The 14,975-nt window shown below is 39.6% G+C and overlaps 1 protein-coding gene across 1 annotated transcript in view; it reads left to right on the forward strand.

Annotated features, from left to right (window-relative positions):
• The first annotated feature begins 1,046 nt into the window (after positions 1 to 1,046).
• LOC117369807 (protein sidekick-1-like) overlaps positions 1,047 to 14,975 on the forward strand; it is a 261,478-nt gene continuing 247,549 nt past the window's right edge. The window contains exon 1 of the mRNA XM_055222923.1: positions 1,047 to 1,240. Within this exon, the coding sequence (XP_055078898.1) occupies positions 1,078 to 1,240 (163 nt within the window). The 5' untranslated portion in view covers positions 1,047 to 1,077. The remainder of the gene's footprint in view (positions 1,241 to 14,975) is intronic.

A 14,975-nucleotide genomic window follows, 5' to 3' on the forward strand; every position in this document is an offset into this window, starting at 1 on the left:
CGCTCCAGACGGCTGGCCTCTCCTCAACAGGGTGCCGCCACCGAGACTGGACTAACAGCGCCAAACGGGCACACGAACTCCCGGGAGTCTCCAGCGGACTGTGGACAGCTCCTGAGCCAGTGTGACGCCGCCTCTCTCCCGTAAAGAGTGCTGGAGTGACTCGCTAAAAGGCTCTGAGCTCCGGTGTCGCAGCAGACCCTCTGTGGAGTAACATTAGCTGGAGAGGATCTGCGGTTCACGTTGAGGTCACTTTTTGTCTGTCTCGTTGCGCATTCACCGCTCCGTGGATTAAAAAGTCCTTGTTAGAGGCGCTGTGTGGGATTTGGGTGTGCTTCTGTGAACCTGTTGTGTCTCTCCTCTGTAATGTGACACGCTTAGCATTAGGGCAACTTAGCCTCTCTGGTGTCACCGTTTGGGGAGTGATCTATTTCCACCCCGCCCGGACCAGGCTAACCCTTCATTAGTTCGGGCAACTTGTGTCCACTTCCCCGCCTTCTGGAGCTCGCACAGCGGCCCGGGACTGCCGCTGCTCACGGCGTGTTTGTTGAAAGGACCGGTCTGGAGTATTCAAAGAATCAATTAGAGGATTGATTTTAGAAGAGAGCACGCGCCCGGGGCAGAGAGCGCGCGCTCGTCTGGACAATGTCCCGGTTTTATCGCCTCTCCGCTAATACGCACACGGAGTGACTAAACAGCCAAATGATCCACGGGGCAAATCCCGCTGAAGACGTCCAAACAGGAGGATTTGTGTCGGTGGTGGAATAAGCCGATAAGTGCAACACACACTCACATGTATTAATTGTGTCGGAGTCTAAATGAAATGGTGGCAGGATAAGGCTGTGATTATCCTGTGGAGCGGGAGTGGAGGAGAGGGAAGCCCTCCCTTCAGTCTGCCTGCGGAGTTTGGAGCTGTACGCGGGGATCTGTGAGCACTGTCGGGGACTAAAGTGCGTGAGCCGCGTGGGGTGTCCCTTCTGCGGGTTCTTTCCCCGTGTGAGAGTTTTTATGAGAAAGTAATTGAATTACAAAATAAACGGATACGTGCCCTGTGGTTAATCTTGGACGTATTTTGGGAAAATGAAATCTGGATTTGACTGCACAGAGCAAGCGGAGGAGACCGCTTTACGCAGCCAGAGGATGACGCATGGCGCGGCGGCCACCAGGAGCAGGGGTCCCCGGTGTGTGGAGCTGTTCGTGCTGCTGCTCCTGGGCAGCTGCTGCCACATGTTGCACGGTCAAGGTAAGGCTCCTCTCCGGGGCAGTCCATCCGAACGTCACGCTGTGCGCCCCGGGATGACGGGCTGTAAATCTAAGAACAATTCAGCTCCTGACATAAATCTTATAGAAGCGCGCTGCTTTTAATTGTGTTGCACCATTCATCTGATCGATCTGTGCGCGCGCATCCAGCTCTGCACTCAGCTGTGCAGGAGGCACGCGGGTGTGCATGGATGCGTGCTGACTCGGTCAAACCAACTTTGGAGCTAAAATGACCTGATGGTGCTTCAGTTTGGGGCTTGTTACTGTCCAGTTCTAAAACTGTCTGCGCTTCAAACATTTAGAGTTACTCACGGCTCCAACTGTCAGAGGATCTGTGCACTGCTCCGACTGGGGTTGTTGATGGATGATAATAACATTATTTATATTTATATATGATATTGTTATTTCTGTTACAGTAGTTTAGGTCATGATTAGAAGAGCACACATACTTGTAGACAAACACACCATGTTCTGGCTGTATGTCACCTCCTGAGTTGTGGAGCAGGGCTGAGTAAACGTCCCAGAGAATGACTTGGGCTCTCGCAGACAGAGCGGTGCTTCCTCAGGGACCACTCCACAGCCTCGGGTCACACTGTGGAGCTCTGCTCTCTTCTTCCCACTTATGACTGGCTAGATACATTGTACTGACTTTTGTAATATCATTTTATCGCAAATTGGAAGAGAGCAATCAGTAGTGTGGCTTTTATGTTGTGGATACAATTGGAAGTATTTCACATGCAGTTTATGGTCAAGACACAAGATACATAACATTACTTTTAAAAGTTCCTCTTCATTCACTAAACCTCCAGAAATACCAGGGTGTTATCTGATCCGTGCTGTTGTGGCTAATACGCAGATTTAAGTCTATGTGATACTATAAAAGTAAATACTACGATTTAAAGTTGAAAATCACCTTCTATTGTCTAAATTAATAGTATTTTTTACTATTTAGTCTTTTCCGCAGTATCGAAATCAAGTTAGAAATTTTAGTATCATGACAACACTATATGAGTACGCTGGAAATTTCTGTTTTCACCTACTCCATATCCCCACTAGGGCTGCAACTAACGATTATGTTTAGTTTTTAGAATTTAGTATAGTTTAGTATTTATTATTAATTAAAATCAGAAATAGTTGAGTCATTTTTTTACGTTTTGATTCAGTTATGCCGCCGTAGGATTCTATTATGGAGCTGTTTTAAATAAATATCGCTGTCTACAATCAGCAAAATGTTAAAGGCGCTGTACATATCAGAGAGCTAACAACAACTAGCATGCTAACTTGCACTTCCTGATAACTGGACAGTAAAAAGCTTTCTAATTGGATGCAGACAGCACACAACGGACTTAGTCTGTACCATAGACTGTATAAAGAAGTGGACTGAGTGAGTGTGACGTCACCCATGGCGTTTGGCTCCAGTCAAATGGAGCTCATCGAGACTAGAGCAGTTATAAGAGCGAATTTGGAGTTTCAGATTTGGAATTCCGACTCCGAGTATCATAGCAACCAAAGAGCCAATCTGGAGCCAGGCTGTTAAAGGTAACACCTCTTACCCGCGCTTAGCAACACTGTCCATCGTGATTTACGGACGCGATAGTGAAATAAAAACCCCAGGATGATGTAGAGCGGGTTAACGCGTGCAATTTAAGACCAAAATGACAAGTCTGACAGCAGTTATGGAGAGAGGGGCGACAGTTTTCAATGTAAAGTGAATTGGAGTCGATGGAGCTGGAAGCGCGTCCAGCACGTTAGCTCTGTCCATATTTATATATACAGTCTAGAGGCAAGACAAATTCTGTGCAAACACATGGAAGAACATTGGGCACATAGCCTTTAAATAATCCTCTGCATTTAGTTGAGTTAAGTAGTACGTAAAAAAAATGTAATATGTCTTCTTAAAGCCTCCTGTTAGACAAATTGACACTATACTCCCATCTATCCTTTTTTGCATCATCCTGCCTTTCTTCTCTCCCGTCGCATAGCCATCAGCGGGACTGGCTTGATGTAGATGTGCTTGACGATCCACTTAAAACGCGAAGACCCGAGCTGGGCGTGCAGAGCCATGGGAGCGCGCACTGTCTGTAAACTCGGCTGACAGCTCATTTTGAACCGGGACACTGCTGCCACGGCAACAGGAGCGTGATTTATGACAACGGGCAACCAGTGAGGGGAGGAGAGGGAGTTGTTCAGTAGTAGTGGTGGTAGTAGTAGTAGTAGTTGTCATGATACTAAGGAATAGACTCCATTTCCAATACCATGATAAAAAAACAAAACAACATTTAGACCATAGAATGTGATTTTCAGCATTAAATAATAGTACTTTCGTTTATTTTACCATGTGTAATCCCTCACTCATCCAGGTAGGTTCCGTAGTGGTCCATGGGCGTGTACTAGTCTATGTGGTCTTATACTTGTTCTGATACAGCTCATTTTTAAGTTGATATTTAGGTTACTACTGCACAAATACTTCAAGAAATGTTTTACCAGTGTTGTTTTTCACTTCATCTACAGATATATTACACATTTCACCATAAATTATACTTTTGTGTAGCTCAAATCAAGCCTGCTACTACTACTACTACTACTACTACTACTATATATCGACTTATCGCTCAATACATGACAGATGGATCAATTATTTTTGGGGGTGAATTTTTATCGTGGGCACATTTTCTTTTGTACTAGTGGAGACGTTTTGTTCTTTTTCTGTGCTGTGATGAGATTTGAGCTGTAGCGTTGAATAAATAACTTCTATGACTCATTAAGTATTTAATTTATTCATTGAAGCTGCACATATAGAGTAGTTATTTTGGGAGGAAACGCTGCTTTAGGGTTATGTCATCGGCATAAAGGCATTCAGTATTATAGTTTATCATCTATATTTTCTTAGTTAAATTTGTTTTCATGACAAGCCGAGCTCAAACACAGTGTTGAGGTAGATAGTAAGATAGTCATTTTTCCCATCTTTATTAATAGAGAACCTAATTAACTAACTATCTCTACCCTGGAATGTCAGAATGGTTGTTTATTTTTGTTATAAAAACTTCAATCTGTTGCCAATCAACAGATGGCTTCATTCTACTCCTTCTCAAACATACTGTGACTTGTTGAGTGTTACATGAGATTGCTGTTTTTGTTCCTAATGTTTGAGACAAATACATTTCAACTCAATTTTTTTGTGGTTTTGCAGATATTTGCACTTCTTAGCAAATCGGCTATCGGTCTTAAATCTTCAGCTCAGGCCGATATTTAGTTTGGCTGTTCTCTTGCCTAAAGAGTGCACAGAAAGCTTTATTTGAACACTTTAATGCAAAAAGATAACTGCTCAAAACGTGACTGCACTGCTCTGTTGAAGGTTTGTGGTAAAAGTGGACTGTGAGTGAGTTTTTCGTAAATTAAAAGCACATAATTTGGTGAAAATCATCAAAAGTGACCCTACACATTGGCCCAAAAATATCGGCAGTGTATCGGACATCGGTCTCTCCGTATTCTTAACATCGGTCAATTGTATCGGCCATGAAAAAAAACATATCGGTCAATTTCTAGATGGGGGAAAGAACCAGATTTTCATATTTATTACATTGCACTTGGCTATGAAATATCCAAAAGGTCAATTCGCAAACGTTGAACCTTATAACTTTGATTATTGACTAGACCCAAGAACTGACTGTATCACAACAAAAAGCTGCATTTTAACTATTTTAATTTCAGCTGTCCCCCATCTGTGTTAAAATATATTGGCTATGATGTCACCTGAAACCCAGTAATAGGTTGCGTTCACATGACATTTCAAGATCCCAGAATTCATGTGGTTTAAACTGAGCTGGTGTGAACAGGTCTATGGCAGAATTTGCTGTTTAACTGTCAGATTTGAGATTTGTTGACCTGGTTTATGGTTAATATCTCGAATTACTGGGGCTATTCACATCAAACAAAAATATGGAGCATCAGTTTGGACTTTTCTTTCAAAAACAACAAGTCTCATTCAAGTGCTTTTCAATGAATCAGTCCTTTATTCTGTTTTTATACCTTTTATGATAATTAACACAGCACCACAATAAGCTTCAAAAACAAAGCTTTTCACTACAGTTTTTACAATGGCAACAATACTAAAGACTAAATAGGCTCAAAAGGGAGTGGGAAGAAGTAAAACTCTTGATTAGAGATAGATTTATTTGTTTTATTTATTTATTTATTACACAGACAGTGCCTATTGAGTGCCAAACAATAACTTTTTTGTGTATTAGCTATTTGTTTTAAATTCTAGTATTTTGTTAGGCCCTAAAACATGATCTTTATGTCCCTATGGGAGAAAAATGCATTTTGAGCAAACAGCCTTTAAAGTTACAATGTCCCATATAACTCTACGGCTGTAAGTCTGTGTAATCCCTCAGTCGTCCAGGTTCTTTTTCTACAACTGCAATTTGATTTAATTAAATATTAAAACATGTTTCGTGGCAGAGTGGATCTTTTTGTTGTTTCCACATGAAAGAGACCAAACTGACCAAAAAATGAATGATAAAAGTTTTGCCTGTAGCCAAAACATGAAATAAAAAATCTGTTATTCTCAAAGCTTAGACAAAAAAGAGTAAAACAAAATTGTATCTGAAGGAGCTGTGCACGAAACACAAATGTTCAAATCATTTCATATAGTCAGCATAAAGCTTTTGTCACTTGTAGATTTCTCAAGTTACTCAAGTAAATGTAACTGAGTACTACCCATGTGCTTATAGTAACTTGAGACTGAAACAGTTTATATTGCATAGCGAGTCCAATACTTCAGCTCCGTTCTTTGTTTTCTTGTTTTTCCCTGCAAGTCTCAGGCAATCAGTCCCAATAATGTGTAGAAAAGCTTTTCCACCCATTGCCTCTTGTTCTACATTGCAGGAAACCACCGCCTAAATTAGTCAAATCCGGGATGGGGAATGTGCTTTGACATCCAGACCGGTTAATATTTGTTATTCAAATTTGCTAAGTAGATGTCTGATAAATGTGCTGGAGTACTTTACATTTATATGAAGAAGATTTTTTTCTCATATCCATAGAATTGCGTCTTAAGTGCATGTAAACGCAACTCATTCGGGCAGAAAATGGATTCTTGTAGCACTAAAGGCGACATATGTTTTACTCTAGCAATTTAAATATTTTTGCATAGCTTAGCAGTCATGTTATATATTTCAAAATAATTGTTATGTTAATTGTTATGTAGAGTGGTGGGTAGTACTCAATTACTTTTACTCAACTACAATACCGGAGTAACCTTTGAGTAGTTTGTAATAATATATTCAACATTGTAACAGTACGTTTTGGTTCAGATATGATTTAGTTTGTCTGATTTTTGTGTCTGTCCTTTGAAAATACCAGAGTTTTCCAATTACATAAACTTAAATTAAGAATCAGATGTTGTTTGAGTAATTTCTTGAACCACTTCAACTTGGGAAACATTATTTTGAAATAACAATACTCTTACTTCAGAAAATGTTTTGGCTACATGCCTCTGGATATGTATTATGCCCTTTTTTCAGCACTTATCCTTTCTTTCACGTTCTTATTGATTGCTTGAATTTGGTATGACGCCCTCTACTGGTCACAATGGGGAGTGAAGCATTTTGAAAAGACAAATTAGCAGCATTTATCAACATAACTAACGGACAGATGATATGGATAGGGCCAGCGCAGCGTTTCAGCGTACACCTTTGTGGGTAGTGTATATGGATTTTTAATAGCTTATATAGAGTCAAAACTGAGAACTAGTATTTAAAGGTGCTAATATAAACGATATATTTTTAAAATCTACTTTTGGTCACCTTTGATTAGATATTTCACATAGTACGATTAAGCTTTTAGGGTTGTCAAACGTATCGAAAATCAGATATTAATCGATGCTAAAACTAGTAGATACTCTTTAAAGTAAGTATCGATACTAAAAAAGTTGCATCGGGTTTTGACAGGAATGAACCTTTCCTGAATCGCTTTAGAATGATCTTGGGCTGTATCAAAACAAATATAAGACCACATAGACTAGTACACGCCCATGGAACCTACCTGGATGACTGAGGGATTACACAGATATAAGACTAGATGGGAATATAAAAGAAAGTACGATGATTTAATGTTACAATATTACATACAAAAAAAACCAAAAAAAAAACACCAAGAGATGGCACAACGTCTGCTGAGGTGTAAAGCAGTTTGAATCAGGTTATAATCAATAGCTTCTAGTATTGAAAGTAGAGCATTTCAAGTGCTTTAAACAGATCAGTCAGAAAACAGGTGGGCACTTCTTGGACTACCACCTAATGACATCACGCAGTGCAACCAACCATTTTTTCAGAGTTCAGTAGAATGAAACATCCACAGACGAAACAAAACCACAACTCTAGACATGTTTGGGGTGCGCGAACAGCACTACAACAAGGCTAACAGCTCATAATAATCAGTTTAGCATAATGGAAGACCTTTTAAACCTGTGTGAATGGAACAAAAAACTAATCCTGCTATATTTTTCAGATACTCGCAACAATCTTACAAAGCTTAACAACGCAGAGTTAGCGTAACAACATGTATCTAGCCTCTCTGCAAAGCTCCACTGCCCCGAACATGACCTTTCATTGTGGGATCCTTTTAAACAGACCTGGAAATATTCAACGGGACGAGGATTTATTACTGCACCAACCTGCTATTAGTTTGGGATGCGCGCGGAATGAGGTATTAGAGCCATTGTCCTCTCCGCAAATGATTTCCATAAACTAGATTGGGGCTTGATTGTATTGCGAGGGCGGGGAGGAGGGTTGTGAGGGGGGGGGGGGGGGGGGTTGGGGCAGGCGTCGGTGTTGTAAATATGATTGTTTTTGTAGCGATCATGCTTGGATGGGTTGCAGGATTAAGGTATTGGACATGCTAGCTAGCGGGAGGGGAGGGAGGGTCGGTGTTGCTGTTGATAATCCCACTGTTAGCCAATGACCCGTTTACTTTCTAGATCAGTGGGCCCCCCGTTAGTTGTCTGGTGTGAGAGAGAAGCACATAAAATTGAGATGGGTAACAAGCATGACATGCGATTTAAAGGGGACATATTTTGCAATTCAACCTGATTTAGAAAAACGTGTTATAAATGTGATTGAAGCGTGTTTGAGTAATCCTGCGTTGTCCTGCATCTGGGACTTGAGCGTGCAGAAAATGCGCTTTCACCTAACCCCTATCCCTGCCCACATCCCTAAACTTAGTTGCAATTCACAATATTCAGTCTCTAAGTTGTACATGCAGCAACCACGCTTCAGCATAAAAACACATAATGAAAATCCTTAATGAAAAACTGTAATTAATTTAAATTGCTATTAAAAATGTCAAAGGCAGTTAAGAGATGAACTGAGGGACCGGGACGGCTCATATGGTAAAAGCAGATCAGATAAATAAACAGGACTAAAACGGTTAAGAGCTTTATAAACCAATAAAAGCACTTAAAATCCATCCTGAAGCTCACGGGAAGCCAGAAATAGACAGAAATATGTCCCCTACACATCTTTAAATAGACAGTTTGTCATTTGAGATCTAATTAGAAATGTTGTTGAATGAGAACCACGTGGAAAGAACTGTCCGTGACTATCTCTTTGTCGTGGTTTAACCTAAAGGTAAGAAAAGGGACTAAATTTGAGGGGGATGATAGTTTTTTCTAGGATTCAAAATTGGGTGGATGTCCTTTAAGTAGAAAACAACCAGGAAGTAAGCAGGTGCTAGGAATTGTAAGTTTGTAATGTGTTATGAAAGAGGATTGTAAATTGTTTTAAATGGACTAGTGCTGTTCTCCCAGCTTACTTTGTAGAGCGTTTGTCCACTGATCCAAAGGTTGGCAGTTCAAATCTCACTCTTGACATAAACACCATTGACCCACAGATGAATGCGGTCATTGTGTCCTTGGGCATTTAACCCACCTCTCCCTCAGTGTTTGTGGACACTGGTGTATGAATGGGTGAGTGGTTCCTTGATGTTAAAGTGATTTGAGTGCCTTGAAAGTGGAAAAGCGCTGTATAAAAATGTGACCATTTACTGTTCTGTTTTTCATGTTTACTGTAAAAACAACTCCATAAACAATGTTATGTTTAATACTAATTTGTTAAGCTGTTATATTTGTTCTACTTTCCAGACAAAAGAAGTAGCATAAAAATGAAACTGTGCTTAGTATTCTGGCATTGTTATGAAAAGGTCTTGAAAGGTTCAATTCCCAGTCCACCTAGGGCCCCTCTGTGTGGTGTTATTATGTGCCCATGTTTCCCCTTGGGCTGCGGGATTAATTGCAATCAAATGAAAATTTCTTGGTTGAATGGTCACAATTAGCAAATGGCAAAGGCTACAGTTAATTACGTAAGATAATGTCTCCTGCAAGCAACAAAATACCTCCTTAAGGTTCGCTGTAAGATTCTGTCCAATGCTCAACCCACAAGCCGCTGCTCCCACACGACAATCCTCCATAAATATACAAAACATGTACACGACAAACCTGATGCAAATGTGCAGTAGTTTCATTAGCAGAATGCACAGTGATGTGATAGCGCTCTGAAGGGGGAGTGACTTAGAACGTAGAGCAAAAGGAGGGCGTCAAAAATGAAAGTGAAACTTATAAAACATGTTAATGTGTTTTTTTTCTTCCCAATTATAGCATTTTTAAAACAATGAAAGGTAACATGGTGATCTAAATATAGTATGTGTTAGCAGTTAACATCCTGTAGAAGTAAATCTTTAAACATCTACAAACACGTTCTGAAATGTGTGAGATTCTTGTATTGGTTTGGCAGTTCATATTTCAGTCTTATTTCAAATGTCAATGTAAACTTGGATTGTAGGTGTAGTATCTGTGGTAAATATTTGTCATTATCAGTTTTAGTACAGTTAAGTGGTAGTTTAAGGAAAAAAGTAGAAGTACAAAAATGTGTACAGGAAATATAGTGGTTAGTTCCAAAAAACTTGTCCTCAACATCAAAAATACCATCCAAAATGCAAGAACGTTTTATGCTCAAGTAACACATTTTTAAACCTTCACTTAACAAACAATATCATTTATTTGTATTAGTCTAATCATAGCTATTGTCAAATGTAGACAAGTTTTGGCACTTGGTAACATGATAGTTGCTAGGTAACAGTTATAGAAATACCTTTGTGATATAATTATGCTGCCTGTGTCCAAACATGAAGTAAAACTGTCAACTTCACCAAAACAAAACAAAAAATAAAAAGAAACACTAGAAAAAAACGAAGGTAAGATTTTTAGTCAAACGTGTCTTCTCTCAGTTCTTCTCTCAAATGGAAAACACTCTGTTCCACCTTGTGATGTCATCTGCTAATACAAGAAGTGCTCCACTGTGTTTTTAAACTCCATACAATTTCACTGGAATCATTTGGATATTTTCAGCCCTTGAATTGCCAATCTCTCCTGAACTAATTTTAAACGGTAGCTGTCAATTTGAAAACTACCATTTCATGACATCACAAGGTGGAACCAAGTATTTTGAGCTTTGGACATGTAAACAGACTAATAATAAAGTGTTACTCAAACATGTGAATGAAACAAAACAGCTCCAGGTATGTTTTTGATGAGGTAAAAACATTCTAACATGGCTTAAAGCTCATGAGTCAATTTTGTGTAATATAGGACCTTTAAAGAAGAACATGATAAGAAGAACAGAAACTTAATCTCCTTTTTAAATTTCTCTTGTTTATTTATTCTAAGCTGGATAAATATTTTCCAATTTCTTCTTTTCAAAACAAAGTGTTTATGTTCCTATAGCGACGCCTGTCCCCTTGGCAGAGAAACACAATTTAGCACAGCACAGCGTGAAATGAATCAGACAAGGCATGCTTCCAACTAGCATCCAAGACAGATATGAACAATATTGATCCGTGGCAGGGTGTGAAACTGCGCTAGCATGCTCTGCTCATTTAGTGCAGCATTTATTGGTGGATTGGCGCGACATTTCTGCTTAGGGTGTGGAAGGGTTAGAAGGTTCAGTGAAAGATTGTAACTAACTGGTAGCAAAAAAAAAAAAAAAACTTAAAAGGTTAGACAACCACTTACACTCGCAATCCAATCCAAATTGCAATTTAAATGGACAATTTAGCAAATTGCAAAGATTGCAGTTTTTGAAGCACCATCATTTCCTCCACAAACAATAAAACATCTTATTCTGTGTAAAACTAGCAATGCTAGACTGTTTGTCCTGTCGCTTAGACCTGTCCAAACATGTTCTGTAGGGCTGTAGTCTAATGAAGAAATTTGTGGTTAACAAAACTATTACATATCTCTATGTACCTGACCCTAATTGCATTCCTCAGTCTACACCTGCACAGGAGTTCATGCCAAAACTATTATGGTAAATGGTCACATTTTTATATAGTGCTTTTCAACCCTCAAGGCACTTAAAACACTTTACATCTAGAAACCACTCACCCATTCACACACACATTCATACACCAGTGTACACAGACACTGGGGGCGAGGTGGGCTAAGTGTCATGACCAAGGACACAAGGACAACACTTATCTGTGGAAGCTGTGGGTCAATGGATCTGAAAAAAGTCACATTCATAGAACAGGAATGAACCAATGATATTTAAGTCGAGAGCGGGATTTGAATCACCATCCTTCAGATCAGTGGACACTCTACCAATTGAGCTACTGGTGCAAAAATGTACTAGGAAATGTACTTATGTACAGATTCAACTTGTGAATCATGACTTTAATCTGCTTTTTTATAAATACCAAGAAAGACCAAATCTTCAACAAACTCTCTCACTCATTAACTTCTCTTTTTTGCTGTTGTCCCATATAAATCCCTATAATCTAAATGAAATTATTTGTCAAGTAATGCAAATTTTGGTCAACCGAGACACCATTGACTGAAGGCCTTTAACCCTAGTATTCTGAAATTTGAATATTGTTTTCATGCATATTTCAGTCGTTTAATCAAATCTTCTGAATGCCTTTAAAATGTCAACTTGGAACAGAATCCCATTATTAAAACATAAATCACAGGGCTAACAGAAAAATCACAAATTCTTCAACCCTCATCGGTGCAACTAAGAGTGTAGAAGGGCTGGATGGTTCAACTAAAGATCACAACTAACTGGCAAAAGAAAAAAAAAAAAACAGTGAAAAGGTCAGACAACCGCTGACACCCGTTTTCCCCGGGCCGCAGATGGCGTGCCGGGTAGAATATTTTAGGGTTACTTCGGACGGAGGGAGGATGGGGGGGAGGGGTGGCAGGAATGTGGCTGTGGGAAGGGAGGCGAGGGAGGTCGGAGAGGGGGTGCATTTGTAGAAAGTGCGCCAGCAAGTTAGCGTTGGGGAGGTATCGGGGTTATTATGGAGGTTAAGAGGATTTAGAACAAGGGGGTGATGGAGAAGTTGGTGCTTTCAGACAATGTAAGAAGAGAAAGGGGGTTGCCATCTGTTGCTTAGGTTGGTTTCGAGGTGGGTCATTGGACGTGAGGCAATGACATATTATTGGGGATTTGGTTATAATGTCAAAGATTGTACAATTCGTACTCATGTTCACGTAAAATGTACTTTTAGAGCTTCTTACCATGTTGTAACTTTGTTCCTGGAGTTGTATTTTCTTCATCAAACACTTACAGTCTTAAAAATGAAAAACAGAAGTAGTTCATTTTAAACAGTTTGCAGTGGTCCAAAGCTATTCCTCACTTACCTTATGCATTCCGAGCATCCAAATGTTTTTGTTGTGTGGGAGCGTGGATGACGTAGGCTTGTGGGCTGAGCATTGGACAGAATCTCACAGCTAACTGTAAAGAGGGTACGAATAGAGCTCAGGAGAGATAGCTAAATCACTGAAACATGCATGGATGACATCTAAAGCCCCCTTCAGGCATGTTTTTGATGAGCGAACATTATAACATGGCATCGCATCAGGTTTGTGAAGTTGTAGTGTATTGTTTTGTATCGTGCTTTTGTAGATTTATTAAAAATGTCTATGTGGTTATGTAGGGTTGTGGGCGGAGCCTTGTACAAGAGGCGTGGGATCATACAGCTAACCATAAAGAGGGTTCGAATAGGGCCCAGGAGAAATCAGTAAATCATCATTTTAAGTCCCCTTCAGGCATGTTTTTGATGAGGGAACATTATAACATGGGAGAAAGCTCAAAAAATGCATCATAGCTCCTCCTTAACGTTATAAACCATCACTGTTCTAATCTAAGTTTTTGTTTGTCATTGTTCATGCCCATTACTGCCAGCAGAGAGACACACCAGACATGCCAGTAACCTCAAAAATAGTGGTTTATATGTCCACTTCAAGTTTCTTATTTGTTGAGAAATGGTAGCGACTACATACGCTATAAATCTCCATCTCCAGGCCCCATTTCTGTGCAGTCAAAATGAAAAACTCTGCCTGAACACCTTTTCATCACAATATTTTCAAATATGTGACAAAAATTATTGCACTCACCATGTTAGGATATTTTTAGCTAGCATGGTGTGTAACTCACTCAAAGCAAACGTAAGCTAATAAACGTAGCGTACTACATTTCTATGGGGTTTTAACTGAACATATTTAGATCACCATATTACCTTTTATTGTTTTGAAATTGCTATATTCCCCAAGAACAACATATCCACATGTTTGTTTAGTTTCTGTTTTGTTTATTGACGCTGAGTCTTCCCTCCCTTTGCTCTCCACGCTAAGTCACTCCCCCCTCAGAGCGCTATCACAGCACAATCAGTGTACGTCCCACTAATGAAACTACTGCACATCTCATCAGGTTTGTGAAGTTGTAGTGTATTGTTTTGTGTCACGATTTTGTATATTTATAAAAAATCATCTGCAGAGAGCTTCCAGGTTTCATTCGCTTGTGGGTAGAGCGTGGGATTATACATTTAACTGCAAAGAGGGTTCGAATAGGGCCAGGGAGAGATCGTAATATTACTCTAATACGCTGCTTCGTAATTATATGTCCAATAATGAGCTCATGATCATTTCTATAAGCTGTGAGCGTCTATCATTTTACCTTAGCTTAATACGTGGTCAGTTGCACTCCAAAGTGTGATCTGTTCTGGTTTATGTGAGGACATGAACTTGTGTTATCGGCGGCTGCTCTTGATGTCGTGTCAGACTGTGCTAACAAATGCATTAATATTAATCAATAGTGCACACTGCGGTAACATTACATTGGGGACATTAGTTTGTTGAAATGCAATGCTCTCTCTTTGATCACACAAATTCTGCTCACCGTCACTGAGAAATAAATGCTGGCAAACAGGATGTACTAAACAGCGTATAGACCGGTTAACGATTATTTGATTAATAAATTAGTTGAGTGTTGTTTACGGGTTAGGCAAAAGGCGGACTGGAGCACCCGCCGGACATACTGAAATCATGCAAACTCAGAAAAGCTCCATAAAATCTGCAAATAGAACCTGCAGCCTTCTTGTTGAGAGCCAAAGTGAGAACCAGACTTCACTTGTGTGGTCCAATTGTGAATTTTGAACATTGAAACACTTAAATTTCATAGTTTCTAGAAAAATCAATGATGAACACCTTCTTATTAAATACTTTTCTTTATAACGTGCACAAAAGTACTAGTAGTAATATTACACAAAAGCTTGCATATACGCTTTTTCACCAAATTCACAAAAGTTGAATTCTTCTTATGCATCATTTCTAGTGTGTGCTGGTCTCCATAGAGTTTTATAAGTTTGAATGCCATATTTTTGGA

Source organism: Periophthalmus magnuspinnatus, chromosome 1 (genome assembly GCF_009829125.3).
Source record: "Periophthalmus magnuspinnatus isolate fPerMag1 chromosome 1, fPerMag1.2.pri, whole genome shotgun sequence".
NCBI classification, from domain to species: Eukaryota; Metazoa; Chordata; class Actinopteri; order Gobiiformes; family Gobiidae; genus Periophthalmus; species Periophthalmus magnuspinnatus.